Source organism: Aythya fuligula, chromosome 6 (genome assembly GCF_009819795.1).
Source record: "Aythya fuligula isolate bAytFul2 chromosome 6, bAytFul2.pri, whole genome shotgun sequence".
NCBI classification, from domain to species: Eukaryota; Metazoa; Chordata; class Aves; order Anseriformes; family Anatidae; genus Aythya; species Aythya fuligula.
The window spans coordinates 23380528-23408399 of record NC_045564.1 but is presented as its reverse complement, the minus strand read 5'-3'; the positions used below and the strand labels follow the sequence as shown (position 1 = coordinate 23408399).

Genomic DNA, 27872 nt, shown 5'->3' with positions numbered 1-27872 from the left:
GCTGCCAGCACGGCTGCTGCAGGGTGATGAATCAGCCCCATTGCATAAATATTGCTGTGTCGAGCAGACAAACAAACCAGCGTGCAGTGTGACAACATTTGCACGGGGAAGCACTCCTTGCCTGCTTTCTGTCTCACCAAACGGCTTGCTCTTCTCCAAGGTGGCCTCTTCTCAGGTTGCTCAGGGCTTCGGCAGAGCATCCTGCTGCCCGTTCCAGGATGCTCTGAAAAAGGCTGGACTCAGGACGCTACAATATCGTGCTCTGTTACAACGGGCATGGGGGAGGCCAGGGTTTGTGTGCTGAAAACTGTGAGCAAGAAGGAAAGCCTAGAGCAGAAGTGCTGTGGGGTGGTTTTGGAGAAAAGCAAAAACAAACAAAAACACACAGGGATTATCAGTTACCTTTGCATGCATGGCAAACCCAAATATTTGCATCCTTCTCTTCTGCCCAGAGACCCCAAGAAGGGGGACAGAGGCCCAGGTGTAGGTGACCCCCCGTAGATGCACTTGCTCCCTGTCACTCACCACATGGGTACCATCCCTGATCTCCTCGTGGTGCAGGGACCTTGGGGCATCCTGGCCACAACAGCCAGCAGGTCGCAGGCATCCTCCTTCCCCTAAATCCAACAGACCTGCAAAAATGAGTGCTGGCCAGCAGCTAAAAATAGCACAAAAGCCGTAATAAACAAAAGGAGCTGCTTAAATCAGCCCCCGATGGTTGGATTTAGCTGATCGAGCACATTTCATCCTTGGGACACCCTTGCCTCTTGCAGCCAACGCAGGAGCCTGTGCTGCCCACAGCCCTGGGCAGCCACCAGGAGGGAGAGCTCAGCTCTGCATGATGCAGGGCTTGGTGACCCAGGGACAAGCACTCCCTGCTCCATCCCCACCCCGGCTTCTGGGGGATGGAGACCTGGAAAAACAACAACGTAAGCCTTATGGAAGTAACTCAGAGCTGTTTGGCCTCTATACTGGCCACACAGGCTGGTGTTTTCTAACTATTTTCTGCCAAAAAAAAAAAAAAAAAAAAGCCATGAAAAATAAAATAATGAAAGAGCATTTTCTACAGGTAGAAAATCTGAAATTTTGGTTAGGAGGAAAAAAAAGAAAAGGAAAAGGTTTTAACACGACACGGGTATTTCAACTTTATAAAGTCCACTTATGCTTTATATTACTTAATACTAAGTATAGTCTTGCCATAATATATAAAATACTTCCATTACTATTTTATTTCTTGATGTGGTATCCGCTACCTGGCTGTTCAGCATTATTCAAACCTGCCAGCAGAAATGGTTTTATTCATTACAAGTCACATGAGAAATAAAACATCCCTTGCTTCACCCTTTTTCTAGGAAAACATTTTGCACAAATGGGATATTTTTATTAATTAGAGAGGTATTTCTTGGAAGCCATGCCCAAAGTCCCTGTTGCGGGAGGCTCCGCAGAGCTTCTCAGATGAAAACTCCCAGCCTTAAGAACCCAGAATTTAGGCTGAGTCAAGGCACAACAATTGGAGGAAAGTGAGCGGCACTGGAGCTGCAGCAGCGATGACACACATCCTTCGGGCTAGCTCGCTCCGAGCTGCTCTGTGTGTTGCTTGGGACAAAGCCCAACCCATGGGGATCGGCTCCCCAGCTTCCGAGAGGCAGCAACAGCCTCAGTGCTCTACACACTCTTCTGCCATACTCATGGCTAGAGCATCCCATACCTTCAAGCTATGGATATATTATCTGGATGGTAACAATATTTAAAAAGAAAACCAGTCCATTTGTTGATTCTTTGTGTCCAAAACAATAGTTTGATTTTATTTTGGGGAGGTTTTCATTCCCCTTTGCACAGCACACACAGCTACAGCTCGAAGCCTAGCTTCAGAACTGGGAATCAAGCAGCGTTTGATTTTGGAAAAGCTGAGCAAGACATTGCCACATAAAAGGATCTTTTTGTTTTGTTTTGTTTGAAACCATTCAGTGAATTCAGTTTAAATCAGAGAACACATTTCCCCTGCTAAAACCACATTATTCAATGAATACATTTCTTCTTTGAGTATAAAAGAAAACCAAGAACCACCACCAGGCCATCCTCCAGGGCAGTGCAGATACAACCAGGCCGAAATCTTTCACCTACAACCAAAAAAGGCCAAAAACTGTTCAGACAAGCCAGCAGGGAAGATGATGAGCAGTAGATAAGAACCCATATCCTGCACAGTTTCCTCTTTAGCCTAGGACACAAATGCAAATTAGAAGTGAAGTGGCTGAAGAAAGACTCCAGTACCCAGAAATTACCTTCCTAAGTCAAATCCCTTAATAAGGAAAGCTGATTCAGGGCACAGCCGAACTGTGACTGGAATTAAACTCTGGGGGGATGAAATAAGAGACGGTATCAAATCTCCATCGTTTGAAAACAATCATGTAGCAGCACACACACACAAAAATCAATGCAATCCAATAAAACTGTCCAGTTAAAACACAGCAACAGGGAGAGATGGAGGGATTACGGGCTGATATACATCATTCCCGAGCCAGCCCGTTTTGTGAGGCCCCTAGCATTAAGCAAGTGTCTGCTAAACCTGAGAGCAGGAGGTTTTATCAGAGGAAAGCCCATGTGAAGGCAATATCTAGCAGGGGACAAAGCCCAGGGTACCAAGCAGCAGCTGACCTGTCCCAAACACATGGGGGCATGAATCAGCTTTCTGCTTCTGCACCCTGAACAGCATCCTGCTGGGGGGCAGCACGGGCTGACCACCACCTAAGCCTCAGAGGTGTTTCAGGATTTATCTACAAGCTCTAGGAAGATAAGCTTAGCAGCATCTCGCAGGGAAACAGTGAAAAATTTAAAGGTTAAACCAACCACAAATGAAATCTCCTTTATTAATCAGGAGGGATATCATCTCCCCTTCACTATGGGGCTAGGCAGTGTTTTTTCTTCCACGCTAATACTATCACAAGCTGAATCAAAAGCCTAATTCCTACTATACACCTATTAAATGAGTTAAATACTAACACCCACAAGATAGAAGCAAACCCTCTGCTGCCCCAGCCCTGCCTCCTGGCCCCCTCCTGAGGGCAGCAGCACATTGTAAGGCGTTGACTGATGACATCCCCACCTCTGCAAGCTCCAAGGATGATGCTTGCTCCCGCACAGCCACTCACACAGCATAGCCCAGAGCAGAGAAGACTGAAGGGGAGCCGGAGGACTTAATGCAGAACAGGAGGATAAAAGCTAGTCCCCAAGTCCCCAGGAGAGCCAAAGCAGTGGGCTGTGGCTGCAGGAAGGGAGACAGCCTGGGATAGCTGTGACCAGAGCAGTGTCCCTGGGAATGCAATGGAGAATCCATCGCTTGCAATTTTTAGACACATGCACATCCCAGGAGCAGTAACAGAGTGGGGAGAGAGCAAGCCAGCTCTCAAATCCCATCATAACCCTCTTTCCAGCCAGGCTGCTTGAGGCCAGAGGACTGCAGGGAGGATGGTGGGCAAGGCGGTCGCAGATTTTGAAGAAAAGCCAAACGAGAGAAAAGAGCAGCAGCCTGGGAGCTTTGATGGGACATTTTCCCCAAGCTTGAGCAGCCAGCATGGGGAAAAATGAGGGCATCCATGGGGAGATGCTAAAAACTTCCTCCCTTCCCAGGGATGCTACCAGCATCAATGAAGCTGGATGCTTTGCAGCATCCCCAGCATGACCCAGTGGGTGCAGGAGGGCAGGGACCCACAGGACCCCGAGCTCCCATCCCTTCCTCACCACGCCCAGGGAGATGCCTCAGGCTGGTGGGCTGAATTTTTACTTCTTTTAGAAAACCAACTGCCTTAAAATACCTACTTCAGAGAGACTGGTGTAGCTTTCCTGTCTGTATCTAAACAAGGCCCCTAACAATGTTATCACTTTTCAAAACACATCTGTGCTGCAGCTCCTAGCCCAGACAATTGGCAGGTAACCAGTTAATAAATTTCTTCGCCAGACTGTTGAATAGGCTGGCCCTGGCTCAAAGGTGATGTCACGCCAATTCAATGTGCTATAATTGGAAAAACCTGGGGAAAGCGATTGCGTGTTTTTTAATAAATAAAGATTGCATTAGCAGCCTCCTGCTTTTATTCACCACCGGGTCTACCTTGTTCAGTAGCAAAGTGGGATTTTCTGCTGCCGCTCGCTCAGTGATTTCTACTTGGAATTCGATGCCAGTTTCCAGATGTGTTTCAAGCCAGGAAGTCAGCAATCAGCCTGGATAAAGCCTCTGGGATTAACTGCAGATCATCTTCTGACACACACATCCTTCCTGCACCCTCTCTTAGAGAACTGGGGCACACCCCTCGTGCCCAAAAATACAATAGAACAGCCCAGGCCAAGCAGAGGCCTCTGATTAGGATGCTTTGATCATTTTCACGTTAAATAGAAGATGTGAATGCATTTCATTAATTCAATCCACCAAAGCCCCTGAGGCATCATTTTAAGGATCTTTACAGCTCCGGAGCTTTTATATGTACACACCATCTGAACAACTGCAGGTCCCCTTTCTGCTGGAGCAGCCCCATGCAGATATCCCCCCAGTCCCCTCCCCACGGCTCCTCACCAGCAGTACCCCCAGGAGAGCACCAGCTCTCCCAGGCAGCCACAGGACAGCCAAGGGGAGAAATCCTTCACAGGACTCGCCGTCAGAGGAAGACATGAGGATAAATGTTTCTTTCCTAGACTCTGTGAGAACAGCGTCAGAAAGCTAAAACAGAAGCGGGTGACACGGAGGATGTGGTTTGTGTGGGGAGTGATCCCAACCAGAAGCGCTCCAGCAGCAACAGCCTGGGGGCTGCAGCGGGCTGGATGCAGGCAGGGGCTGTGCTGAGGGCCTCGGCAGGCTTCAAAGCCTCCAGACATCCCTGGGAGATGAATTGCGTGGGTTCCTTCCAGGAGAGGGGCTCAGCCCCACTTGGACAGCTCTGTGCTCACCCTAAGTGAGCTGCAGAATGGGGGTCCCAGCCCAAGCAGTGCCTCAGCCAGATCCTCTCCTTCCCATTATTTAACTCCCTGCCACAACAAAATCCTTTTTTTTTTTTCCCCAGGAACATTCCAGGCATTTAAGAGGCTGTAGCTGGGGCACTTTTCCTTGTATTGCGACTCCTTTCATCTCACCAACAAAACAAAGCAGGACCAAATTAACACCAGATCTCCCCCAAAATAACCCCACCCCGCCCGATTTAATCCCACGGACGCTTTGCTTTAGCGGGGTACCTGCGAGCAACTGCCAAAACAGGAAAGCAGGCGCCTAATTGAAGGGAGTATTTGGGAGTCACCCTACACAAAAATTAGCAGAGATATGCTAGGAAAATAAAAGTGTGGGCATTAACAGCAGTCTTATCTTCTTTTTCCATGACTCTAATGTTCAGTACGTGAAGAGGCCAAAAAGCTTCACATGCTGTTCTGAGGAGCTGCTCGCAGACAGTGTCCTCTCTTTTATGTTCACTGCTTCCCCCGAAATGACTCGGGCTGATTCTGAGGTGTGCACCTACAGAATTAAAACAAACAGGCCAAGAAACCCCAGCACTGCTGCTCTGCCTGGAACCTGTTATTCGGCAGCGTAGCAAGCACAAGGTCCCAGCTGTGGGCCAAGAAGCTGAGCGCTGATCTTAATTCACCTGCATTAGGTTTGGCAAGAAAGCAAGGCAGGAAGGTAACACAGGGGTCTCCATTTCTGGAGGTAAGACTGAGTTTTAAGGTGAGAGGCTGGAGACAGCTCAGAGCCTGGATTTTAGCTAGCACAAGAGCCCCTCTCCTCAACACTGACCTTCGCAGGGATCCCAGCATGGGACTATGACCCATCACTGGGGGAAGCACTGGCTGGGTCCAAGGTGGGGATTTAGGATCAACTCCAGAACCAGACAGTCCAACCCCACTCTGCCTGCAGCCTGACCTGCAGCACCCCAGCACACCCTGGCTGAGCCCTTGGGTCATATCCAAACCCCTAGCATCCACCTCCTGCCCTGGAGATGGGTCAGGAGGACATCTCCTGTGCTCACCAGGCACCCAGCATCACGCTCCGTGGTGCTTCAGGCCAGAGTTCCTGCCTCGGGTATGGCACCCAAAGGAGGCTGCAGGGTTTGGTACCACACCAGCATGCAGAGAGAAGCCAAAGTCCTTGGGGCCAGGAGCAGGGACACTGCAGCCTGGTGGTCACAGTGCTCAGGTAGGGCAGGCAGGTTTGCTTCAGAATGACAGCGATCCTCACCTTTCTTCTTCCCTTTTGTTTGTTTTCCCCCTTGCGTCTAAAATACACAAACACTCGTTATTCCTGCCCTCGCTCTTTACAGCTTCTCCTCCACTGCAGCTTTTCGAGGTTCCTAGCTCCCCTCGGAGGCCGAGCCCTGCAGTCTCTGCATGGGACGGCAGCATCTGGAGAAGGGACCGGCACTGCCCGGGCCTGGCTGCAGGACAAGCCACAGCAAGAGAGAGAGAGAAAGGAGAAATAGCAGCGGGAAGCCCTGCTGAGAAGCCCCTTTTGTGTAAATACTGCCTGTCCTCTGACTAAAAATAAAGGCAAACCACAGGAAGGGAGTGAGTGCCTGGCCCACATCCCACGTTGTGTGTGCCTGGGTGTGAGATTGGGGAACGGAGGAGACGAGCAAGGGGCCCCCATCCAGTGCAACCACACACAGGCACGGGCTTCAGGCCTTCAGCATGGACAGGCATTCCTGCAGATCACTGCAATCCAAACAATCACTGCTTGGCAGAGGCACAGGTCTTCAGTGTTCACCGAGCACTTGGAGCTGCGAGCGAGGGGAAATGCTCCCAGCGCAGCGGCGGGAGGGCTGCTGTGTGCCCAGTGCGCAGGTGGGGAAACTGAGACCCAAAGCTGCGAGCAGAACTGTGGAAACCTGCCATAAACAAGGAAGCAACCCAAACCTTTGCAGCTCACAGGTCCTTCCTCCAAAATTACCCCTTTAGCATGTGTCTCATGCTTTCCCTTGCATTTACAGTTGCTGCTGTAGCCAGTTAACCAGACCTGAAGCAACCGTACATGTGTGAAGCCTGCAGACAACCGATCACAGGTGCTCAAGGAGGGAAAGACTGCAGCTAAATGCTGCCCATGAACAAAAGGACTTCTTGCTGTCACCGAAGGCCAAAGATAACTAATTTCTGTCCCCAGAGCCATATGGCTCCCAGTGCCTCCCCCAGGGCAGCATTCAGATACACTGCACCCCGCTGCCTGCGGCTGAGGGACGGTGTGATGGGTACCGACCCCAGCACATCCCAGCCGTTTGTGGGGTGCTGGCAGGAGAGGCGTTTTGCCAAGGGGTGCAACACAGAGGCAGGAGGCTGACCCTAACCTGGCCAGCCGGGGAGGATGAGGCTGGCGGAGGCTGGGGCTCACCGTCGGTGCTGACACACCACTCAGAGGCCTGCTGGGGAAATGCAGCACCGTGCCGGGCATCCAGCCTGAGCTCGGGATCATTCCCTCAAACAGAAGCTGTCTAAAAATAAGACAAGACAGTACAGCTCTTCCCAGTCAGGCCACAGACCCAGCCATGTGGGCACAGAGCAGCTGGGCAGGATCTGGCCCTCCCTCGGGTCCCACACCCTCCTCTGCCACCCGTCACAGCTCAGCCACCTCATTCCTGCTCCTTTCTCTATTTTCTGTCAGAAGAAAATGGCTCAGCTGTCAGCAGTGGATGAAATCAAAGACAGCTAACACTGACCTCAGCTTGGCCGTGCCTCCTGCTGACGCATGTTCTCCTCTCTCTCCTCCTGGTCCCACCTTTGCTTCCCCATTGTCATCCCCCACCCCGAGCATTCCCCTTCTGCCCCTTATCAGAAAGGTCTCTGGGGCTACATGAAAGGTCTCCTCAGTGCACAGCTGGAATCTACGCCCCTCCAGCTGAATTCTAGCTGTAACAAGCTCGTCACAACTGGAGATCTTCCCCCTCCAGCTACTTCAGCAGGTTTCCTGAACCCCTGCCTAAGACCCTTTCGGATGCAGGGGAACCCAAGAAAAAGGTGACACCTTCTGTTTACTCAGCTAATTGCACTCGGTGATTGCTGAAGTGCTGGCTGCAGTGCTCCTCAACTCCTTGCAGCAAGCAGGTTTCCCACATCCTTTCAGGATGAGGATGCAGGGAAGGGAAAGGGGACTCGTGGAGCCCCATCCCTCTGCCTTGCCAATGCCCAGCTGCCCCACACTGAAGACCCCACTGTGGGCTACCATCAGGCTGGTGAAAGTTAATGGGTGAAACTCTTTGGAACCCGAGCAACTCCCTTCCCCACCCCACCTGTCCCTGTCCTGAGCAGCAAATAGATGCTGCTTCCTCAGCTGGGAAGCCTGGGGCCAGCACTGACCGCATACCTCAATGCCAGGGCTTAAGGGATGCCACACACCTCCAGTGAGAAAATCTCCTCCATGACAAGTTGGATCTGTAATAGTCACGGTGCTGGGCAACCTGCTCTAGGTGGCCCTGTATGAGCAGGAGGTTGGACCAGATGACCTCCGGAGGTCCCTTCCAACCTCAGCCATTCTGTGATTCTGTAATCGTACATTTTTCTCAGCACAATACTTAATGCAAAGTCAAACAGCAAGCAGGTTACAAACCTCAATCACAAGCGCAGCAGCTCTCAGTTGCTAGAAAACCTTCAAGGGCAATAGGAGTATAACAAAAGCACAAGTTAAAAGCTAGATTCCTAAGGTTAGTTGCCAAATTAATGACTTATCTTCAGGCAACGCTCTGGAAAAACTTATTCCTTGCAAAATTAGGGGTTGTCTCTTACAGACTTGGTAACATAGCACAGGAAAGCCACATCTGGCAGCCCTGAGCTCTACCTCTGTCTGGATGTACACCTTCACAAAGACCCCTATGGAAAAACAAACAAACAAACAAACAAACAAACAAAAAAACATACAACCAACGTGCACTGATCCCAAAGCTCAGGACCCCCAGCTTTACCTGGATCAAGGTGCGAAAAGGACCCGATGACAAAGTCCAGCGTCGAGACAGCCAGCAGCAAGAGCAGCAGGAGCTGGAGGCGGATGATCCACTTCACTCCTGCCAGGTTGATGCCGAGCAGCCCCAGCAGGACGGCCAGGGAAATGCCCCGCACTGCCCAGATGTTGCTGAGGCTCAGCACATCCGCGATGGACTCCGCAAAGCCCGTGATGTACATGGCACCTGCAACACACTGAAGGACAGCGGTCTGTGAGCATCCCGTGGGTGCAGTGCCCACAGCAGGCAGGCATTTGTTGTCACACGACAATATTTAAGGCAACTCTGACCCACAGGGACTGAACCTTATTACTACAACAGAGCCCGCTGTCAGGGCAGTGTGGGGAAGGCAGCACATGTTCTGCTTGGGTAAACACAGCAGCAACCAGAAACTTCCCACTGGCTTTAAAATTTACCCTCAATTAACTTCCCAAGAGAAACCCCCCTGACATATCCAAGGAAGAAAAGGATGGGTCAAGCTCTGTAAGCTTCTTCCCTTCTCCTATTTCTCTCAAAGAAAGGCTCTTGGTCAAACACCTGCCTGAAGAATGGCTGCATGCTTACCCCTTCACTGCCTCCTAAGGTTTATTTTTAACTCAGTATTTGGTTTGGATGCAAAGCCTGATGTTTCACTGGCTCCCCATCTTGCTACTGGAAGGCAGCCTGCACACTTGAGGAGAGCACACTGTGCATCCCGTGCCCCCTGAGCACTTGGGAAAGCCTTTTGTTTGTCTTGCTGCAGAGCAGGATGAGCACCCTTCCCAGGGTGGCTGGCAGGCTGCAGGACAGGACAGCTGCAGTGCAGGAAAACCGCTGCAGGTTCAGGCCTCAGATCACCCTGCAGGGCAGGGTAATTCCTCCCTTGGAAGAGCATCATGCCTTCGGGGACCTGAGCCTCCCAACCCAACAGCCTGCTCTTTTGCTTAGGTGACAGCAGCCAGGTGACAGGGAAGAGATGAGCTTCATCATGCACCTGGAAAAAGTTTCTGATCAGTGCATGCTCATGCACTGTTCTAGGCAAACAACACACATGGGATTCACCTGTTTGGGCTCAGACACCTCCAGGACCACCAAGCTGCAGAAGGATTCATTTCCACCACAGGCAAACATCTCATTAAAAAAAACAGGGGGCACACACGTCCTAAACTAGTTCCAATCATTTACTCTGATGTCAGCTTAAATGCTTGCAAGCGGTTAAGACATAACATTATTATTTTTCTTCTCATAAATATCATTATCCAGATAGTCTAGACAAGAAAGTTAATTGTCCAGGAAAGTGATTAGATCGGCCTATATACGCTGGTTTTTCGAGTGTGAAAGTGAGCTAGTCTCCACAGAATACATTTAAGCCTCATGATTTCAATGCCTGCAATAGCTGTACTTCTTGGAGAAACCAGATTTATGCGACAGTTCTAGCAGAACAGACCTAGCACAGATCAGGTGAACTACACCCTGAAAGAGTCTTTTTCTTGCTGATAGCCCCACCATAAACATCTCCACCAAAGATATCTCAGGCCCTGCAAAGTGAATGCCTTGCTTGAGCACCAATACATAAAAATCTGTTTGTTTAGGCTCATTCTATAGTCCCCAAATAAGTGGATTTTCTCTTCTTTACTTGTGTTTGGCACAGCCTATACACCACCACTAAGAGGACAACACATGTACTACCCACACACTCACTTCTCAAAACAGGCTCTCTCCTGAGCTGGCTGAGGTTGAACCGTGAGCCCACACAGCTCCAAGGGGGCACACAAACACTGCACTTCAGATTTGAAGTAGAGACAAAACCATAAAAAAAAAAAACAACAAAAAAAAAAAAACAGATTCTAACTCAAATAAATGTATTAAAACAAGGTGCGGTGGCTGCATCTCATATGAAGAAAAGCACCACAGGCAGCAAGCAGGATGGTTGCACTCCCATTTCTGACCAACACCATTTTTTGAAGGAGTTAAACAAGATTGCTTTACTTCCCTGACATCAACTGCAATGTACCACTTCTCCTTGTTAGGAGGACACTTGGAAGGAAGTAGGCCAGGAGAGAACTTCTGATAGCCTCAACATGACAAATGTTCTTGAAGCCTTTCCCTCGATAAAACATGAGCATCACCAGCAGACCAGGTGGTTGGGTGCTGCAAAGCCCCCCCTGCACCTTGCACAGCAGTGACCATCACCCCAGCAAGAAAGGCTTCTTTCTCAGGGTTTGAACTACCCATCTTGAAATCAGAAGTGAACTTCTACACTGAACGCTTGCAGCAATCAGCTTGCATTTGCAAGCCACACATTTTGCTGGGTGAAGAACATAGTGGGTTTTCCACACCCAGACAAGTGCTGCCTCATCTTAGCTTTTAGCACGAAGCGGTTTTAAGGCTAGAAAACGTTTCCTTGCACAAACAGTTCTCACTGTGAGCCACTCCAGACAAGGAGACTGCAGAGAAAAGCACCAAACCCCAACCCTGCAGTCAGGGCCACTGTGACCAAGCACACATTGGTTTCTGTACACCTGGTATAGGTGTGCTGGATTCGATTAAACCTCTCCTCTGGAGCACCGCAAGAGGACCCCAAGCTGCGTCCCAGCTTGGCTTGGCTGAGGCAGCCCCAGCAGGCAGAATTGCAGCAGGATGCTGAGCAATTCCTCATGACTGAGGGCATCAGCAGCACATGGCCAGTTACTGCCCCATTTCTGACTGACTACAGCACTCCCTACACAGCTTGCAGTGGGGATGCAGCTCAGAACTGGTGCAAAGAACATCAGGCAGAAAGTCTGCTGAGTACAGCCAGAGAGAAAGGAAACATCAGCTTTCAGGAGCACGCAAAGAGTTTCTCTGTGAGCTGCCAATTCCCACCCCACAGCCCCCCATGCGTGCTGGATGCCTTGCTACGGGCTGGGACTGCCAGAGCCCAGCTTTTACGACCCTGGGGACAGGCTGCAACCTGATTGCTTTCCCAGACAGGGTCCGCTCGGAGAGCGAGAGTGGAAAATATTACAGGAAGGATTCTCATGTGTGGCCCATTTCCATATCTTGGCTTGTAACTGCATTCAATTTGTATTTTATGGACACTTGCTTTTAATCTGGAGTGAAAGGAGAAGAGGGGATTATTTTTGGGTTGTGTTTTTTAAGGGTTTTCAGAGATTGCTGCAAGCCAGTCGTTTAAAAACAAACCTCAATAAAAATTCTTCCCGGCTCACCACATTTTAGACTGTTCATAACATCTTTATGGGGGGGAGGGGGTTAAGTTACTACAGATTTAAGAGATTACTTTCCATTCCTTATGTTTACTGCACTTGCATTTCAGCGCTTCACCACTTGCTGCTTGGGGCCCTTCAGAGAACAGAGAAAGTTGTGACTCCTGATCTCAAGAAGTCACTTAGCTGTGGTCCTCACCTCTGCCCAGCTCCCCTCCCATACCAGCTCCATTTCTGCTCTCTTTGGCTCCCGCAGGGAAGCAGCCAAGGCTCACCTGGTCCAAGTGCTCCCCCCAAGCACACGGTGAGTGTGCTGAGGCCAACATGGTAGCCCAGACTGCTCATTCTGCTTTAGGTGGCCACCCTGGCCTCTCCCTCTTCAGTTTCATTAAGCCAGCGAGGAGTTGTCTTGGCACCTGGGGTAATTTGGGATCAGAAGGGATGTCCTGCACAGTTCACCTGCTCAGACACCCAGCTCCTCCATTTTGACCGTGCCAGGTGGTGGATTGCCATGCACAGGCCTGCTCTTATGGGCATATTTAGAAACATTGCAAAGTTTTTATTTATTTTTTTTTCTTATTTACCTGGCCGAAAATATAAAGGAAGCCAATGGTCCCCCCAACTTGACCTCCGAGGACAGTAGAAATCATGGAGTAGACACCTCCACTTCCAATGCTGCACCTCTCGCAAACCCCAATTCCAGATAAGACTGTCACCAGGGCAACCAGGACTACAAAGGACACCAGAAACATGCCCATCACAACTCCAGTGTTTCCCTGCAATGAAACAAACAAAAAAAGACACAAAACAACAATTAAAAAATCCCAACTCACACAACACAGATCGATTGAGACAAAAAAAAAAAAAGACCCATCTGCTTCTAGTTCCTTGTGATCAATGACTATGGAGTCACTACAGGTTAAAAAACAAAAACAACACACTGCCACCCTAATTATCTAATTAATGTAACTGATTGCCAAATCTGAAGTTCCCATTAATACCCTTTTGCAGAAGACCTGCCTCGTTGTGTGGCCAGACAGACCTTTGCGTGATAAGGTCCTGCTCCATCACTGGACTCCTGCATGAATCACTGATTTTGTCCTCTGGTTCAGAGAGAATGATGTCAAACAATGACTCAATGACCACAGGGAGGTCACTGCCTATTGCCATGTTTCATCATGCTTTAGAATGAAATGTTTTGTTTTGTTTTTTAAAAAGCTTTCAGAAAAAAAAAAGCAAAAACAGTTTCAAAACTGAACATTTGGGATCTGTGACAACTGATTTATTAAAAGCATCAAGCCAGCATTTTAATTTATCAGAACATTTACCTTTGAAAGCTCTAATCCTCCCAAACGATGAGATAACAAAGAACAAAACCCCAAAGGAAACACTGCGTGGAAGATAAATAATACAGTCATAAACTGCCTCACGCTGGGTCTTATCTGCACAATATATGCAAAGTAGCAGGTGGTTCTCGCTCTCAATTTACTCGCACATAGTTTTGTGCGGAGGATTTCGCCCTGCTGACAAAAATTTCCTTCCTGCTCCAGGCAGAGGAAGCGCCAGGGAGGAGCTGCTGCAGGGCGAGGAGCAAAAGCCTCTGAGCAATGCCAGGTGCGGGTCTCACAGGGGCCAGCACAAACCCCTGCTTCGGGGCACTCAGTTTGCTATCTGGGCATGGATTTTCCAAGAAGAGTGGAAGGCTGCCTTCTGCAGGACCAAAGGGAAGGTGCTGGGTGCCTCCAAAAGCATTCAAGCGCCTCTTCTGCGCTCAGGACCCTCCGCTCCTCTCTCTCACACGGCTGTAATTTATTTTCCAGGGTCAAAAGTTTTTCTTCGTGCTCCAGCCCACCTTCCCTTCTGGCAAATCACTTAGTCCAGTGCACGGTTGACTCCAACTCATTGTCAGAAATCTCTTCCAGTGCCCAGCGGTTCGTTAACGTCTGGTTTCCTCTCCTCTGCCTTGACTCGTATTACAGGCCGTGTCCCCATCGCTCCTTTCCAACCTCGCTCCCTCTCCTCCCACTCCAGCAGTTTCTGAGGTCACGCTAGCCTTGATACGGGTTTGTTTATTACCAGCACTAAAAGGCTGCTTCTCAGCTTTGGGGTTGGTTGAAATCCCAGATCCTTTTTTTTTTTTTTTTTTTTTTTTCCTCCCTTCCTTTCCTCTTTTCTGCTTTTTGTGAAACAACAGAAACATATCCAGGATGTTGCTATCATCATAAAATCCTATTTTGGTTCAGTGTCCCGCTGCCTTTGACAGGGCTTTATCTGGTCAGTAGGGAACAGAGCCAAGGTTTGTCATAAATGCAGCTGCTGGCTGGGTCAGCACCACAGTCCACTAGGATCTGACACTCCTTTTTAAAAGAACAATTGTTCTTTTTCTTCCGCAGCTTGCCCGCTTACCCTCAGGTTAAAATGGTTAATAAATAAGACACGCTTCAGTTAAAAAAAAAAAAAATGCACTCATGCAAACATACACGTGGCCTTGGGCTTTCCCAGAACCTGCTGGACACACCAGGCTACGTGGCAGCTAGTTAATGCTAGTGGTTTCTGCAGAAGAATGGGTTAACGCCGGGACCAGGAGAGATCCTTACAGATCCTTGCAGATCACCAGCAGGGAGGAAGGATGGAGTTGTCTCGCAGCAACAACAGCAAGCCGAGGAAGTAGGGAAAAAAAAAGTCCAAATTAAACAGCAACGCTTATTTATGCATGCATGCTGGAAGGTGTTAAGATGGAGCACGATAGAGTAGTGTAGCAAGGCAGTGAGTGCTGAACACGCCTGTAAGGTTAGGGTCCCCTGCAATCGCAACCTTTACCTCTGGAAATTCATAGCAAAAGCCTGACTGCGCATGGATCAACATCTGACCGTGCTCTGCCACGTGAACTCTGCCAGCCCTGACTTCTCCTCCCTTCCCTGTCATGCTAGCTTCCAGCTGTTACATTTTTTCTTTTATTTACTTACTTTATTTTTATTTGTGCTTGTTCCAGCAGTTAACTTGCTTTCAGAGGAGACATGGAGGAAATCAGATCAAGAGGAAGAGGGAGCTAGGAAAATCATCCTGACTTCTTCACCAGAACAGACCGCGGTTCTCCTCAAAATTTGCAAGCCATGCTTCTGCTAGCAAAGACAAAGCAAGCAAGCACAACACGCAGTAGCACTCTGCCCTCTGATCTGAACCCACTGGGGGATTTGTGGGATGCAGTTTGCACCCTGCCATCAACAAGGGAGCAGCCCTATTTCATCTCAGTTGTCCTGCAGAGTTTCTACGGCTCTTCCTTCAGTGTGGGTCCCGATATTCCCTTTGGTTTTCTGGCCCTCAGTGAAGCAATTTCCAATATAGAGTGCAAGTTGCTTCCTGCTCCTTTTGGAAGATGGCCACCGTGCCTGTGACATGAACTTGTCCCTGTGACGCAAATTCTGCCTGAAGCTCAGATTCCACCATTCCCTGGAGATGCTTGCCTTTTATTGAGGGGAAGTTTTAAGGGACAGTACAACATATTGTATCAGGAAGAGTCCTGCATCGCACTGCAAGAGACCAGAGACGAGCACTGACCCTGAGTGAGATACTGCTCTGGATCCCCAAGTGCAAGTCCCTTTGGCAGGGATGACAATTTCACCTGACTGAGGACTCTCCATTCCAGACACAATGGGGACTCCAAACAATACAGATGTGTTTGGAAGAAACCCCCTTTGGTGGCACTGGGAAGACAGCAGAGTAGCTCTAACTACATTTTTCAGGTAAAGTGGTTATTTTGCCTCAACAGTGCAAGGCAAGGGTGTTCCTGTTTATTTTCCAGGTTGGTTGATGTGCTGTTTTTTCTTTTCTGAAAGCTAAAATAGGAACGCTTGAAGAAACCACTTAAGCTTCCGATTTTAGTAGAACCTCCTGAAAAGCTAAGCAATAACCAGAGGACTGAACCAAGAAAGTACCTACAAGCATTACAGAACCAGAAAGGGTGGTGATGGAGACAAGTGGCGAGGAGGAGATTACCTAGTCACACATTCAACCAAATCAGCACTCACCACGAGCCATCCCGTCCTCAGGAAAAGAACCACTCCAAAAATGTTGATCATGCAGGAGGTGAAGACGCCGTCCCACGTTCCAAAAAGCACCGGCTCCCACACAAACAGCTGAATCTTCCACCAGGGCCTGGTCTGCGTTTGAGATACCTAGAGGAAAGCAAAGCCTTCAGTTTTACCTCTCATGCTCTATGGGCAGGCTGCAGAAGTGGTGCAACAGCCGACCAGCATTATTGCAACAGGGGTGGCCACCAACAGGTGCCAAAACATGACTTTGCTGAGTTCTCCAAGATCAAGGGGCTGCAGAGCTGTTGGGATCACTGGGCCATAGAAGAGAGGGCTCCCTTCAACACTGAATTAATATTATTGTAGGATAAGCAGCAACAGAATCCTACTCAGCCTCAGCAAATTAACCTGGTCCATGATGTTACATGAACAAAAAAATGTCATTTGAGGGGTTCTTTACAGGGACTGCAGCTATTTATTGCCATGTCTTATGTCATGCCTCTCTTTCTGTCCCCACCAAGATGAGCGGGGTCCTCTCTGCACTGGAGAAGTGTCTCAGAGGAGATGACAAAGCAGGCTGGACAGACTTGGACTGGAAGAGTAAGTTAAGAAGGCTTCCCCATCACATACAGCCATCTCCAAAAGAGCTGGGGATGAGGATACTGCATTTTGAGAGGAGACACAGGACTCTGGTACTCAGGGCACCTGTGAATTTAAGAGCTGCTGGAGCCAAGAGCTAAAACTCTAGGGAACTGCAGCTTTTCCCATTGCAGCTGCCCTCATCCTGCCCCTGCTGCCTGGGCAGGACATTATTTCACACCCTTTCTACAGACCAAAACCTGCTGCTGCTCTTTGCCTGTGAAAAGCTGGACTTTCTAAAGGGAGCACCTCAGGTTTAGGTAGTAGAATGGGGGGCAGCTCTGCTCAGTCCTGTTAAAATGCCACCGAGGGCAACAGGAGCAGACCACCAGAGACGGAAACCCGGGCTGTGAAGGGAGACAGCTCTCCGACATACCTGCTGTGCCTCCTCGTGGAACAGCTCCTGCACGTAGCCCTCGCTTCTGGCAGCACGCAGGCCGGACATGGCACCCCTCGTGTCTCCTCTGCCTGCCCCAGGCACAGCTGTGGCCCTCACGGCGGGCAGGACCGACCCGAGCAGGTCAGCTCTTCTCCTCCCTCAGACCCCTGCAGTGCTGGGTCCCCCGTTGTGGGAGAATCATGGTTTTGTTGCACTCGCTGTGGAAGAAGGAAAGACAGAAGACACCGGTGCTGCTTTCTGAGCCCGTAGAGGCACAAGGCTGTAACCCAGAGCCAACAGAGGCTGGCAGCCGACACTGAACAGCACAGCAGAGAGCAGTGCTCCCTCAGCGGCACTCCCACCCATGGCAGGGGCAGTATCAGCAGCCTGACACTTAATGGCCCTTGACGGGCTTTGCTGAGCCTGCTCATACTCCTGGCACCCTCAGCATCCTGCAGCATGAGCTCCAGAGCTTCGTTATGCGCTGCCTGGGAAAAGTATTTCCTTTCACTGCTTTTAATTCTGGCACCTGATAATTTTATTCCACGCTCCTGCACTCTTATGACACGAGACACGTGAAGTATTTACTTCCCAGCACCGCTAATGATTACACTGCCTTAACCGTGGTCATACCCACCCCTGCAGGTACACTCTTCTTGTCTGCAGTGGCCTGGCTTCAAATCTGTAGCTGCCAGAGGCAGGCTCCACCAGAGGGCCAGCCTTAATTCAACACCTTCTGTGTTCCCAGAAGGGTAGCATCAGGTTTTCTCTCAAGGATAACTTAACACCACTTAACAGAAGGGAAAAAGCTAGCACAAGCACTTCTCTACCTTGACATCCCTCATTCTTCTCTTTGTCAGTCTGTTTTCTATGCTCCTAATTACAGAGAGCTGCTTTTATACCCCTCCCTCCAGCTGACCACAAGCCTTAACCTTCCCCAGGTGGCCCTGCAGTGGCCACATCCCCCCAATTGCCACTTCTCAGCACAGCTACACAGCACCTGGGGAGCGTAGCCCACCTGCCTGCTCCACTCTCCCAGGGCTGATTCAGCTCCTGGCCAGCTGAGTTCACAGGTTTACAAGAACCAAACATGATCACCCACACCAATGTACCCGCTTTACCACAGGCACAGTGCAGAAATCTCTGACTTGTCACACTCACAAGCTAACGAGACAAGGCAAACGACAGAAATGTGCTGCTCCTGTTTCACAGGGACAGAGACACAGAGAATCAGAGTGAAAATCACTTTAGGTCCGTCAGGATTTTGGCAGCAGGGTGTGAATCGCAGCTTTTATCAGAGCTTTCACCACCCTGCCTCCATGACCCTGTGAAATCAATAACCACCACTGCTCCTTCAGGTGGCCGCAAGTCTCCTGTAGGACCAGGCACAATGGGCAGCATGGGAGGCGTTTCTGTTTTTTTTCTGAGGAAGAAAACACGCAACATGAACCACAATTACAACTGAATAGACACATTCTCCTAAGATTCCCCAGTGCAGCCCTTCCAAGCCAGCAATTTTATTCAGTAAAGGATTCCCTGTGGTCACACAAGCTCCTGTCTTTTGCAGCAGTTCCAGCTGTATGCATGGAGGTGAGGAAGGCTACAGGCAGCCTTCTCTTGATCTTGGTCTCTTGACACATTCCGCTAAGGGAGCCCACAAGTGGCTGGCCCCATCCCTTTGCAGCAGGTAGGGACAGCTGGAAGCACATCCTGTGTACGACAGCACAGGGAAGTTGGATGCACCAGTATTACGGGGCCAAAATTTGAGCGACGCAGCAAGGAGATCCATGGGTTTCATCCCTGGAGCTGACCTTGTAGGAAACATTACCCTCTTAGATATTTAAAGCCCCACATCTGAGGATTTCCTTCCTTTTCCTCAGTGTTACAAGCTCTCTCCTATTCCGCTCCCTCACCCCGCACACAGCTCCCGGTGCTCTTTCCGCTTCAACACGCTCCCAGCGGCGTTGCCACAAGCACTTTCTCCTCCGCAATTACAGGAAATTGCCTCTCCAGCATTGCTCCTCAGTAGCGTTTCAAGCCTCCTAATACCTTCCCCTCGCCTATTATTTAATTCGGCGACTGTTTACACGCACAGCTGTACACATCCATTTAGACTAAAGGTAACCGAAGCAAACATTGCTGAAGGAGCGCGCCAGGACCCGGCACGCGATGTCGGGCGCACGTCCATGAAAACTCAGGCTTTGGAAGTGGGAATCCTCCAGGCAGGAGCCTTCCTCTCACCATGAGCACACCATGGTTTCTAAGTGACTGCAAAACACACATATTTTGTGGCGGCATTATCTATCTGCGTCGCTGACTGGGCGGAAGCTCAGTTTTGAGCTATACAGGCGAGTCTGCCAAAACCACCAAACAGCCATTGCTTTCCTCTAATATAAGCGAGCATCTAATCCCAAAGTTAATTGATACTACTTTTCCTCAGGTTTCTGCCAAAGACACTAACCAGTCTATAAATTAAGCGAGAATGCTTGTTTTAATCTTTCCAACACATTTCAAGCTAGCACATTAGAAACCCCCTTGTGGGGCGGTGAAAAGCCTCGTCTCCTTTTACCAAGACGCTTCCCTGCTTAATTACAAAAGCATATTCCTGCAGATGAATTTTCTGTGGCCTTCGCACCTTATCAAAGCAGCGATGTTTTATTAATAGTCCCATTAAAGGCGTCTCAGAGCTGCGAGCTCTCCAACAGAGGGCTGGTTTTACAAACATGACTGCGTGTGGTCCCGCTCTGCTGCTGCCAGAAGAGGCACTTCCAAGGCCTCGCTCCACCAAAGGACCGGGCAGCACTTCAGGTTTCTTAAATCCCCTCCACTCCTCTCCTGGTCAAGTTCTTAAAAACACCTGATTTAGGGGACCCTGAGGAAGGGATGGATTAAAGGGAAACGAAGCAGCCGCCAGCACCACGAATGTAACACCACACATAGCAGTGCTCGCCCTGCCCTCGCCCTCCCTGTTACTCATTTACCGTAACAGCCACAACAATTACCCGGCTCTTTTATTTTTTTCACATATATTCAGCACAAATAACATGTGGAACATGAGAGGCAAAAAGCAAGCCTGGGCTCACCAGAGCAGTGCTACCTCCGTGGCACGGTCAGCACACTGGGGCTGCACCGAGGCGGTGGCAGTGCCAGCGGTGACAGCAGTGCCAGAAGTGCCTCGGGTGCCAGCAGTGCCAGGGGTGCCAGCATGTCCCTGCCACAACCCCGCAGTGGTGGTACCGGGCACTGAGCCACCTGAAGCCACCAGCCCAGCCAGAACCTCTCACCTGGCCGGCTCTGCCTTCCTCCCCCTCTCCCTCCCCCCCGTCACTTTTTCTTCTTCCTCTCTCCCTTTTCCTCATTGCCCTTCTTTTCCTCTTTGCCCCTCTTTTTTACCTTTTTTTTTTTTTTCTGTTTTGCTGCTTTAGTTTGTTTTTTTTCTTCTTTTGCACTTTTCTTGTTTTTTTTTTTTTTTTGCTTTTTATCTCCTTTTTTTCCCTTTTGCCCTTTTTAACTCCTTTTTGCCTTCTTTTGCCCCCCCCCCCTTTTTTTTTTGCCCTCTTGCCTTCTTTTGCCCTCTGTTTTTCCTTTTCCCTTCCTTCCTTCTTTTGCCTTTTTTGCCTTCTCTAGCTCTTTATGGACCCTTTACGAGGACTTTTTTACCCTTTCTGTCCCCCCCCCCCCTTTTTTTTTCCCCGTCCCCCACTCACTGGCGGTGCCGCTCCGCTGCCCCCGGCCCGGCGCTGCCCGGCGGCGCCTCCCCGCTGGGGGCCGGCCCGGCGCTGCCACGTGTGCCCGGGGCCCTCCTGCGCGGCCGGGCAGGTCGGGGAGCGCTCCCTTACCGCTTCGGCAGCGAGGGGCTGCCACAATCCGGCCCCCCAGACGACGGCAGGCAGCGGGGCAGAGCCGTTTAGGGGTTTTTTTGCAGGCTTCTCCCGAACCCTGAATCGTCTGGAGGCTGAGGAAGCAAAGGGATAGTTAAAGAGATTGATAAATGCCAAGGGGCTCGGTGCCCCCCCGAAGGGAAATGGGGCTCCTTGGTGCCCCCCGAAGGGAAATGGGGTTCCTGTTCCGCCCCGGAGCAGCCGCCACCTGCTCGCATCCCTCGCTCACCTCCCAGTTTCCCCGTTCAGGGCTGCCAAAAATGCCGTGTCCCGTGGGGATGATGCTCTGTATGGATTAAAGGCATGATCTGGGGTGGTCTTTCTGGAAACGGGATTAATTTTAAAGCTGGGTGCCCTTCCTTAGCATTTGAACACTTGTCATTGACTTAATTTGCTTCCAAAATGAAATAAGCTAGAGTAAGCCAGGGCCCTTCTACCATTCGCTATAGTATCCGTACAGGACACCTGTTCAATGCAGCTGGCCCGCTCTGATTTTCCACAGAGATAAAGCATGAACCAGCCCGTATTCTTGGACAGAAACAGCAGGGATGGAGTGGCAGAAGAGGAAAGCAGGAGTCCAAAGAGGAGAGGAGACTTCTTGCAGGAGGATGAAGCCTGATGGGGGAAAGCAGCAGGTTCCTCCCTCAGAGGTCTCCCATTCCTGAGATGTTTCTGAAACCCCCCATTTGCCTTCAGAGGCCAGTTTTACACCTGCCAGGGAACAGGCTCGGCCAGATTCCCTCACCTTGTGGGCCAGGGCAAAATCTGAAGTATGTGATTTGTTGCAAACTTGCTGAAGACTTGCTAATTCAGTAACCAGCTGAGCCCTGTGGCTTGCCTGCAGGCACCTCTGCCTCTATGTGCACATGTGCAGGAGATTAAAAACTTCTTGGGGCAGTTACTGCTGCCATCTCCCACTGCTGAACAGTCCTTAAAGACATCCTGCTTCCCTCCAAGGTAAAATCACAAAGCACCGATGCTAAAAACACTTTCAGGAGTGCTTGGTGTCGCTCTCTGCCTGCTCCTATTTAAGTCATGGCAGTTTTCAACATTTTCCTTCTGGGCAACCAAATCCAACCCACAGCATGCCTTCGATGGGTCTGCATGCATTCCTGCTGAGCACGCTGCTTTTCCATGCCTAGCACATTAGCAGAAACATGGACTGACATCGCTTCTCCGAGCGTAACTGAATTGCAGTCATGTGCAAAGTGTTTTTTCCTTAAATGACAGGAGGTGGCAAATGCTATGAGATAAAACAGGGAAGGGAAAACTACACACAAGGAGCCCTCAGGGAGTGGGAAAGCAGCAGGGCTTAGGTCAGTCGGCAAGACAAAATGTGTATTTTTGTCCACAGGCCTGAGAGATGACATGAATTGTAGAAAAGGCTGATTCTTAGTGGAATGGATGTTAACCACCATGTACCTCAGCACCACCTGCTTCAGCTGCTCAACCCACCTGCATCGCCTGCCGCAGCGGTGTGCAAGCTGAGTTCCAGGTACACACACAGCCCGCTCCTTTCACGAGGACAGAGCTGTGAATATACTTCATGATTTAACTAGTCGCGTGATTTAACCAGTCGCTCTACATACCAGCCCTAGACCAACAGTTAAACAAAGAGTATGTTTCTAAAACAGAGCTCTGTACACGAAGAGCCAGCGTTTTTCTGTTGGAGTTCAAACCTTGCTTTTAAATTGCATTTTACCTAATGTCGTTCAGAGCATGCATACAGCAGTTATTGGCACAGTATTCAGGCACCACCACAAACGACGTTCTTGTTTCAGCTCCTTAAAACAGAACATCAGGCAGCACAGGACGGCTGACAGAGGGCTCACACTGCCAGAGCATTTTGCCACGGCTGACATCAGAGGGACTCCTGCTCCCGTCGTGGCTCCCTTCCAGAAGCTGCCGCATCCAGAAGTCCATTTGTGGGTTCGACTAGCTGACCGACTGCTCTGTAAGGTAACAAATACAGCCTTGAAGAAATGAAAATCCCTGAAAATCCTCCCTTCCAACTAGAGGTTTGGAGACAGATCACTTCGGCACATTGCTTACTTTGCACTTGCTTTTCCTTCTTTTGGAGCTGCAGTGTTCTTAGGCTGTCCGTAATTAGCCTTATCATAAAGAAGCTTTCAGGAACTAGCAAAGCAAATGCAGGTCTTGAGAGCAAACTCACAGGTCATCCTTTCAGCTTCTGATGGCATCCTCTGCGTTGTTCTCACACGGTACTCCATGGCGAAGATTACCTTGCAACCACCTGGACGTATCCCCAGCGGCTGTTATTTTATCATCTCCCACCATCCAGTTTATCTTTTGACAAGACAGGGATCTCTTTTGATAAGAACAAGGAAGTGCTGCTACCAAAGAGCCTCACGAGTATTAAAATAATACATTTTGAACAGTTGTTATTTGTATCAAAGCACGGAAATATTTTTAATTGCAGTGCAAAAATAACGATTCCTCTTGGTTCCACTTAGGCCAGACTCGTGCTTTGGTCTAACAGAAAGGCTGCCTCTCTGAAATGGCACTAATTATTGCATCCAGCCAGGAAAAAAATACAGATATACACAGAAATAGAATTGAAAACTACTGTGTTCAGTGGCCCAGCTTGCTGTGCCAGCATACCTCTCTGGGGCAATGCTGTGGAGAAAGTACTGCCTCCTCCAAACACAGGCAGCTACGTCCAATCTGTGCGCTGCCAGCACACCGACCTGAGCCAGAAGGTGCCAGCACAATGTTTGATTTGGGACTAGGCAGCCGGATTTCCAGGAGGGAGGCTTGCAAGGTGCAGCTGCCGGGCAGACAAAAGCCTCCGTGCTACCAGAAGGCAGCAGTGTTCAGTCACCACGCAGAAACCTCCTTCGGCTCTCCCATGTAAGGCAGGCGGAACTGCCCGAAGTGACTCCAAGCAGAAAAACACAGCTTCTTGTGCACCCAGCGAACATCCAGAAGTACAAATAATGGAGGAAGGAACCGGATCCCGTGCTCTTTTGCATGACACGCGGGGCTGCTGACACGGCTAACAGCAACTTAGCTGGCCAGGCTGCAGATTGCCACCACCACCCCACGGTGGCACCTCGTAAGATGGCAGGCACCTCACCAAATTGTCGTGTTTTAATTTCTGCCAGCGACTCGTGTCCACAAGACTGCCTTTGAAATTCAAAAACTAGAGCAGATGCTGCGTTAGGGATGTTGTAGACCCAAAGCTCAGCCTGACGTGGAAGGATGCTGAGGAGGAGGCAGCTTACCTGAGTGACCGCTGCAGGACTGCTTGCAGGACTTCAGGGAGGACAACACATACAGGCTCCGTTTTAACCCCCCATGACCGAGTACAGCTCCAGCAGAAAGCTTGTTTCTTTGCACTTCGTATCTTGACAGCTAAAGCAGACAAAAGAGCAAACAATATTCTAGAGGAAACTGCCCTCTGTTGATGTGGCAGGTGCAACACACAGGATAACCAAGAATCTGGACACTTCCACCCCGTCTCCCTAAACCAACCACCACCAAATCTCTGCCGTTGTGAACTGCCTGCTGTCCTACTTGGAGCTACAAAACAGATTATCCTGTGTGGTACAAGGAAAAATAAAGCTACATGGGTTATTTTTCTCATTCAACACAAAATGTAGGTCCTAACAATTCTTTCCAGCATCAAAACATTTTAAAATCTAATTATGAGAGTCAAAAAGCAGAAACTATCAGTTCTGATTCCTTATTCTCACCACATAATTGAAACAAATAAAAATCATTGTGACTAATGTAAGCAAAACTAACAAAAACAAAGACAAGCAGGGTGGCTGAGTAAGCAGACGCTACTTACTAAGGTATATTGCATAATTCACCCACAATTTAAGACTATTGAACATAAAACAAAAGTAATAACTATACTAGACGGATGTCAACATACAACATTAAGTTCTTTATAGGTTATTTTAAAAACAATACCAGAACAAGCATACTGGAATAATATTGAAACAAAGTCATATAAAATAATACTGCTGTACTCATTCCATGTCTCAGACATATGTAAAGGGACTACGAGGCAGCAAGGATTATAGCCTGACACAACTAACAGGGGCTGGACTAAGGGCAGCCCTACTAAGGCCAATTTCAGATAGTTCCTGCAGAAATGTCTGTGCTGATTTCATGTATTTCTGGCTGTGTGCTCCTTCATCTGTTAGAGTTACCACCTCGCTGGCTGAGACATTAAAGCAAATCTCAGGAGCGCTCTTTCTCTGCTGCGATGCAAATTCAGTCACCTTGACTTAAACAGCCTCAGAAATGGTTTAAGCCAGACAAAAAACTCCTCACCCACAATCTGTGCTAACCAGAGGAGGTTCCCTGAGGTTCCTGCTGAAAGTCACCCCTCTGCGGGCTCCAGGACCAGTGCTGTAACAGACCGGAGGGGATCTAAACCAACACAGCTGTTTCTGCAGTGATCATCTGATCATGGCTCAAGTTTGAACACAGTTTAACTCTTTCTTTTTTCTCTTTAAAAGGTGATGTGCAAGTTTTAACATTGTCCAACATAAAACTTGTTCTTACACAAAGTAAAATCCAGACAGCCATGTATTTCACAAAAATCAAGTCTTTATCAGAAGTGACCTTACCAAAAGGTTCAAATGATACCTTTAACATTTGAATAAACAGAGGTAAGGAAAACTAAATTACCAGTCATTAATGCTAAGGGGCACATTTCTGGTTTTATAAGTGCAAAAATGCTATCATCAGTATTTCTCACATATCTGCTTGAATGGTACAAAAATACGCTGCATGTTAAATAGGTTGTATACTATACAGACTACAAAATGATGTAGCGCACACATGGCGTATTTGTATCCAGTAGGCAATAAAGTTAAATAAAATTCACCTTTCTTACAACTGAGATTAAAACAGACAAAGTCCTCATCCTCATTTACACGAGGAGTTGCTGGCACTGTGTAGTAATGCCTCTCTGGGGACAAAAGAAGCACAAGAGGCAAGCTAGCCTAATGCTATGTGGTCCTGTGCAAGTGACTCCACTGCTACCATCGTGCAAAGTCCAGGATTAAAATTAAGGTCAGAGATGCAGTTTAACCAAATGTGGCAAGATGGAGATCCACAGGGGAAGGAAACCCAAATAAATTTGGTACATCTCAAATCAAGTACTTAAATATTTAATTGTTGAAAGCATCCACTTCAGTGCTTACACAGCGACATGTATCCTCACATGCCTTCATCTGTCTCGTTAAGAAAGATCTGAAATCATCTAACATGAAAAATACTGCTAAGTCTATTCATAAAACAGTATTCTATATTTTTATTTTTCAAACAGCAAGTGACCACATTTAAAATGCATCATTTGCAAATATAAATTATCAAACTATTAGTTTAATTAAAAATAAAGCAAAAACATAACTTCCCTTAGTATCACAATACATAGGAGGGTATTATGAACCCCAAATGACTAAGTTAATCATAAGAAAACAGTAATGTCAAAAGTGATGGAACTCATTAAGTCACTTAATGAATAAATCAATCCTAATAATACAATACCATTCACCATGATTATGTAAAAAAGCAATCTTTCATTGTATTATACAGATAAAACAATCCAATCCTTCATGCCACGTTTTGTAAACCATGATATAAATTACACTCACAGTCAAATGAACAGATAGAATAACTCCCAAAATATTTTTAAGTTGCTTTTAGGGCAGAAATAAAGGCAGAAATAGAATCATTTAAAATATATCAAGTTTAACCAAAAAATTCATTTGGTCAAGCCTGCTATCCAAATAGTTTTGTTTCCTGCAAAACTACTGTCTTTCTGAATTATGAAATTTATATGTTTCTTTTACATATTAAATGTCAGATGTTGAGCTACATTAAATCCTTTTATACCTTGTATCATTTTTGCCATGAGACCCAAGCATCTTTCGCGTACGTACACACACACACACGCAGACACACACACATTTTATCAGGGAATTCTTCATTTCACAGGTATAAAGACAGACTCCTGTACTGATTTCTGTCAGAAACATAAGGAATATACAACTTTCACACTCTTCAGGTTCCTACAAAACCATCTCTTATTTATGTACATACTTTTACTGACGGAACTCAGGTTACGATCTTTTGCCTAATAATAAAGGGACGGAATAGATGTTGTAGGATAAAGAAATATTGTATAGTTATTAATATAAACCTATTATCCTAAATTTATCCATACGGATTTTTTTAATAGCTGAAATACAAAGAAGGCATATGGACTTCAGCAAAATAACACTATATCAGAAAATGCACTGTAACAGTGTTCCAATATATATATCATCAGGTTTTTCATAACACAATTTCTTCTGTACACTAGATTTTGTATTAATTTCTGTCTTCAAATTCATCGTGTTTCCAGATCCAATTCAGCACTACATAGTATGCCTTCAAAAGAAAAGGAGGTCACTTGCTTTATTGAATATTCCAAGTTGCCTTCCAGACAGCATTAAAAGAAAGACAAGACTACACAGACAAAGTCCAGTATAATTCATTTCTGACAATGAAAATTTCAACCCCTCATACTGTTGCAAAATTCCTCCTACTGAAATGCTTTACTACAATAATAATAAAAAGCATACATTACATATAAAAGATACCAGTGTACTAAAAGTGACAGAAGTGGACTAGCAAATCCTTCAAAGCACATATTATATAAATGACTAGCATTTAAAAACATTTTTTTTTTCTATAAAATGTAGGTCATATACATTTATAAATTGGGATGGGGGGGGTTCTAAAGCAGTGATGACTGTGTTCAAATAGTTTCGCTGCTC

General features: G+C 48.1%; 1 protein-coding gene across 1 annotated transcript in view; it reads right to left on the bottom strand.

Annotated features, from left to right (window-relative positions):
* SLC12A8 (solute carrier family 12 member 8) overlaps window positions 1-17254 on the bottom strand; it is a 49158-nt gene extending 31904 nt beyond the window's left edge. Inside the window, exons 1-4 of the mRNA XM_032190041.1 lie at window positions 17186-17254; window positions 16168-16314; window positions 12724-12915; window positions 8919-9150 (exon numbers count right to left, since the gene is read on the bottom strand). Of these exons, the coding sequence (XP_032045932.1) occupies window positions 8919-9150; window positions 12724-12915; window positions 16168-16314; window positions 17186-17254 (640 nt within the window). The remainder of the gene's footprint in view (window positions 1-8918; window positions 9151-12723; window positions 12916-16167; window positions 16315-17185) is intronic.
* Window positions 17255-27872: the final 10618 nt, after the last annotated feature.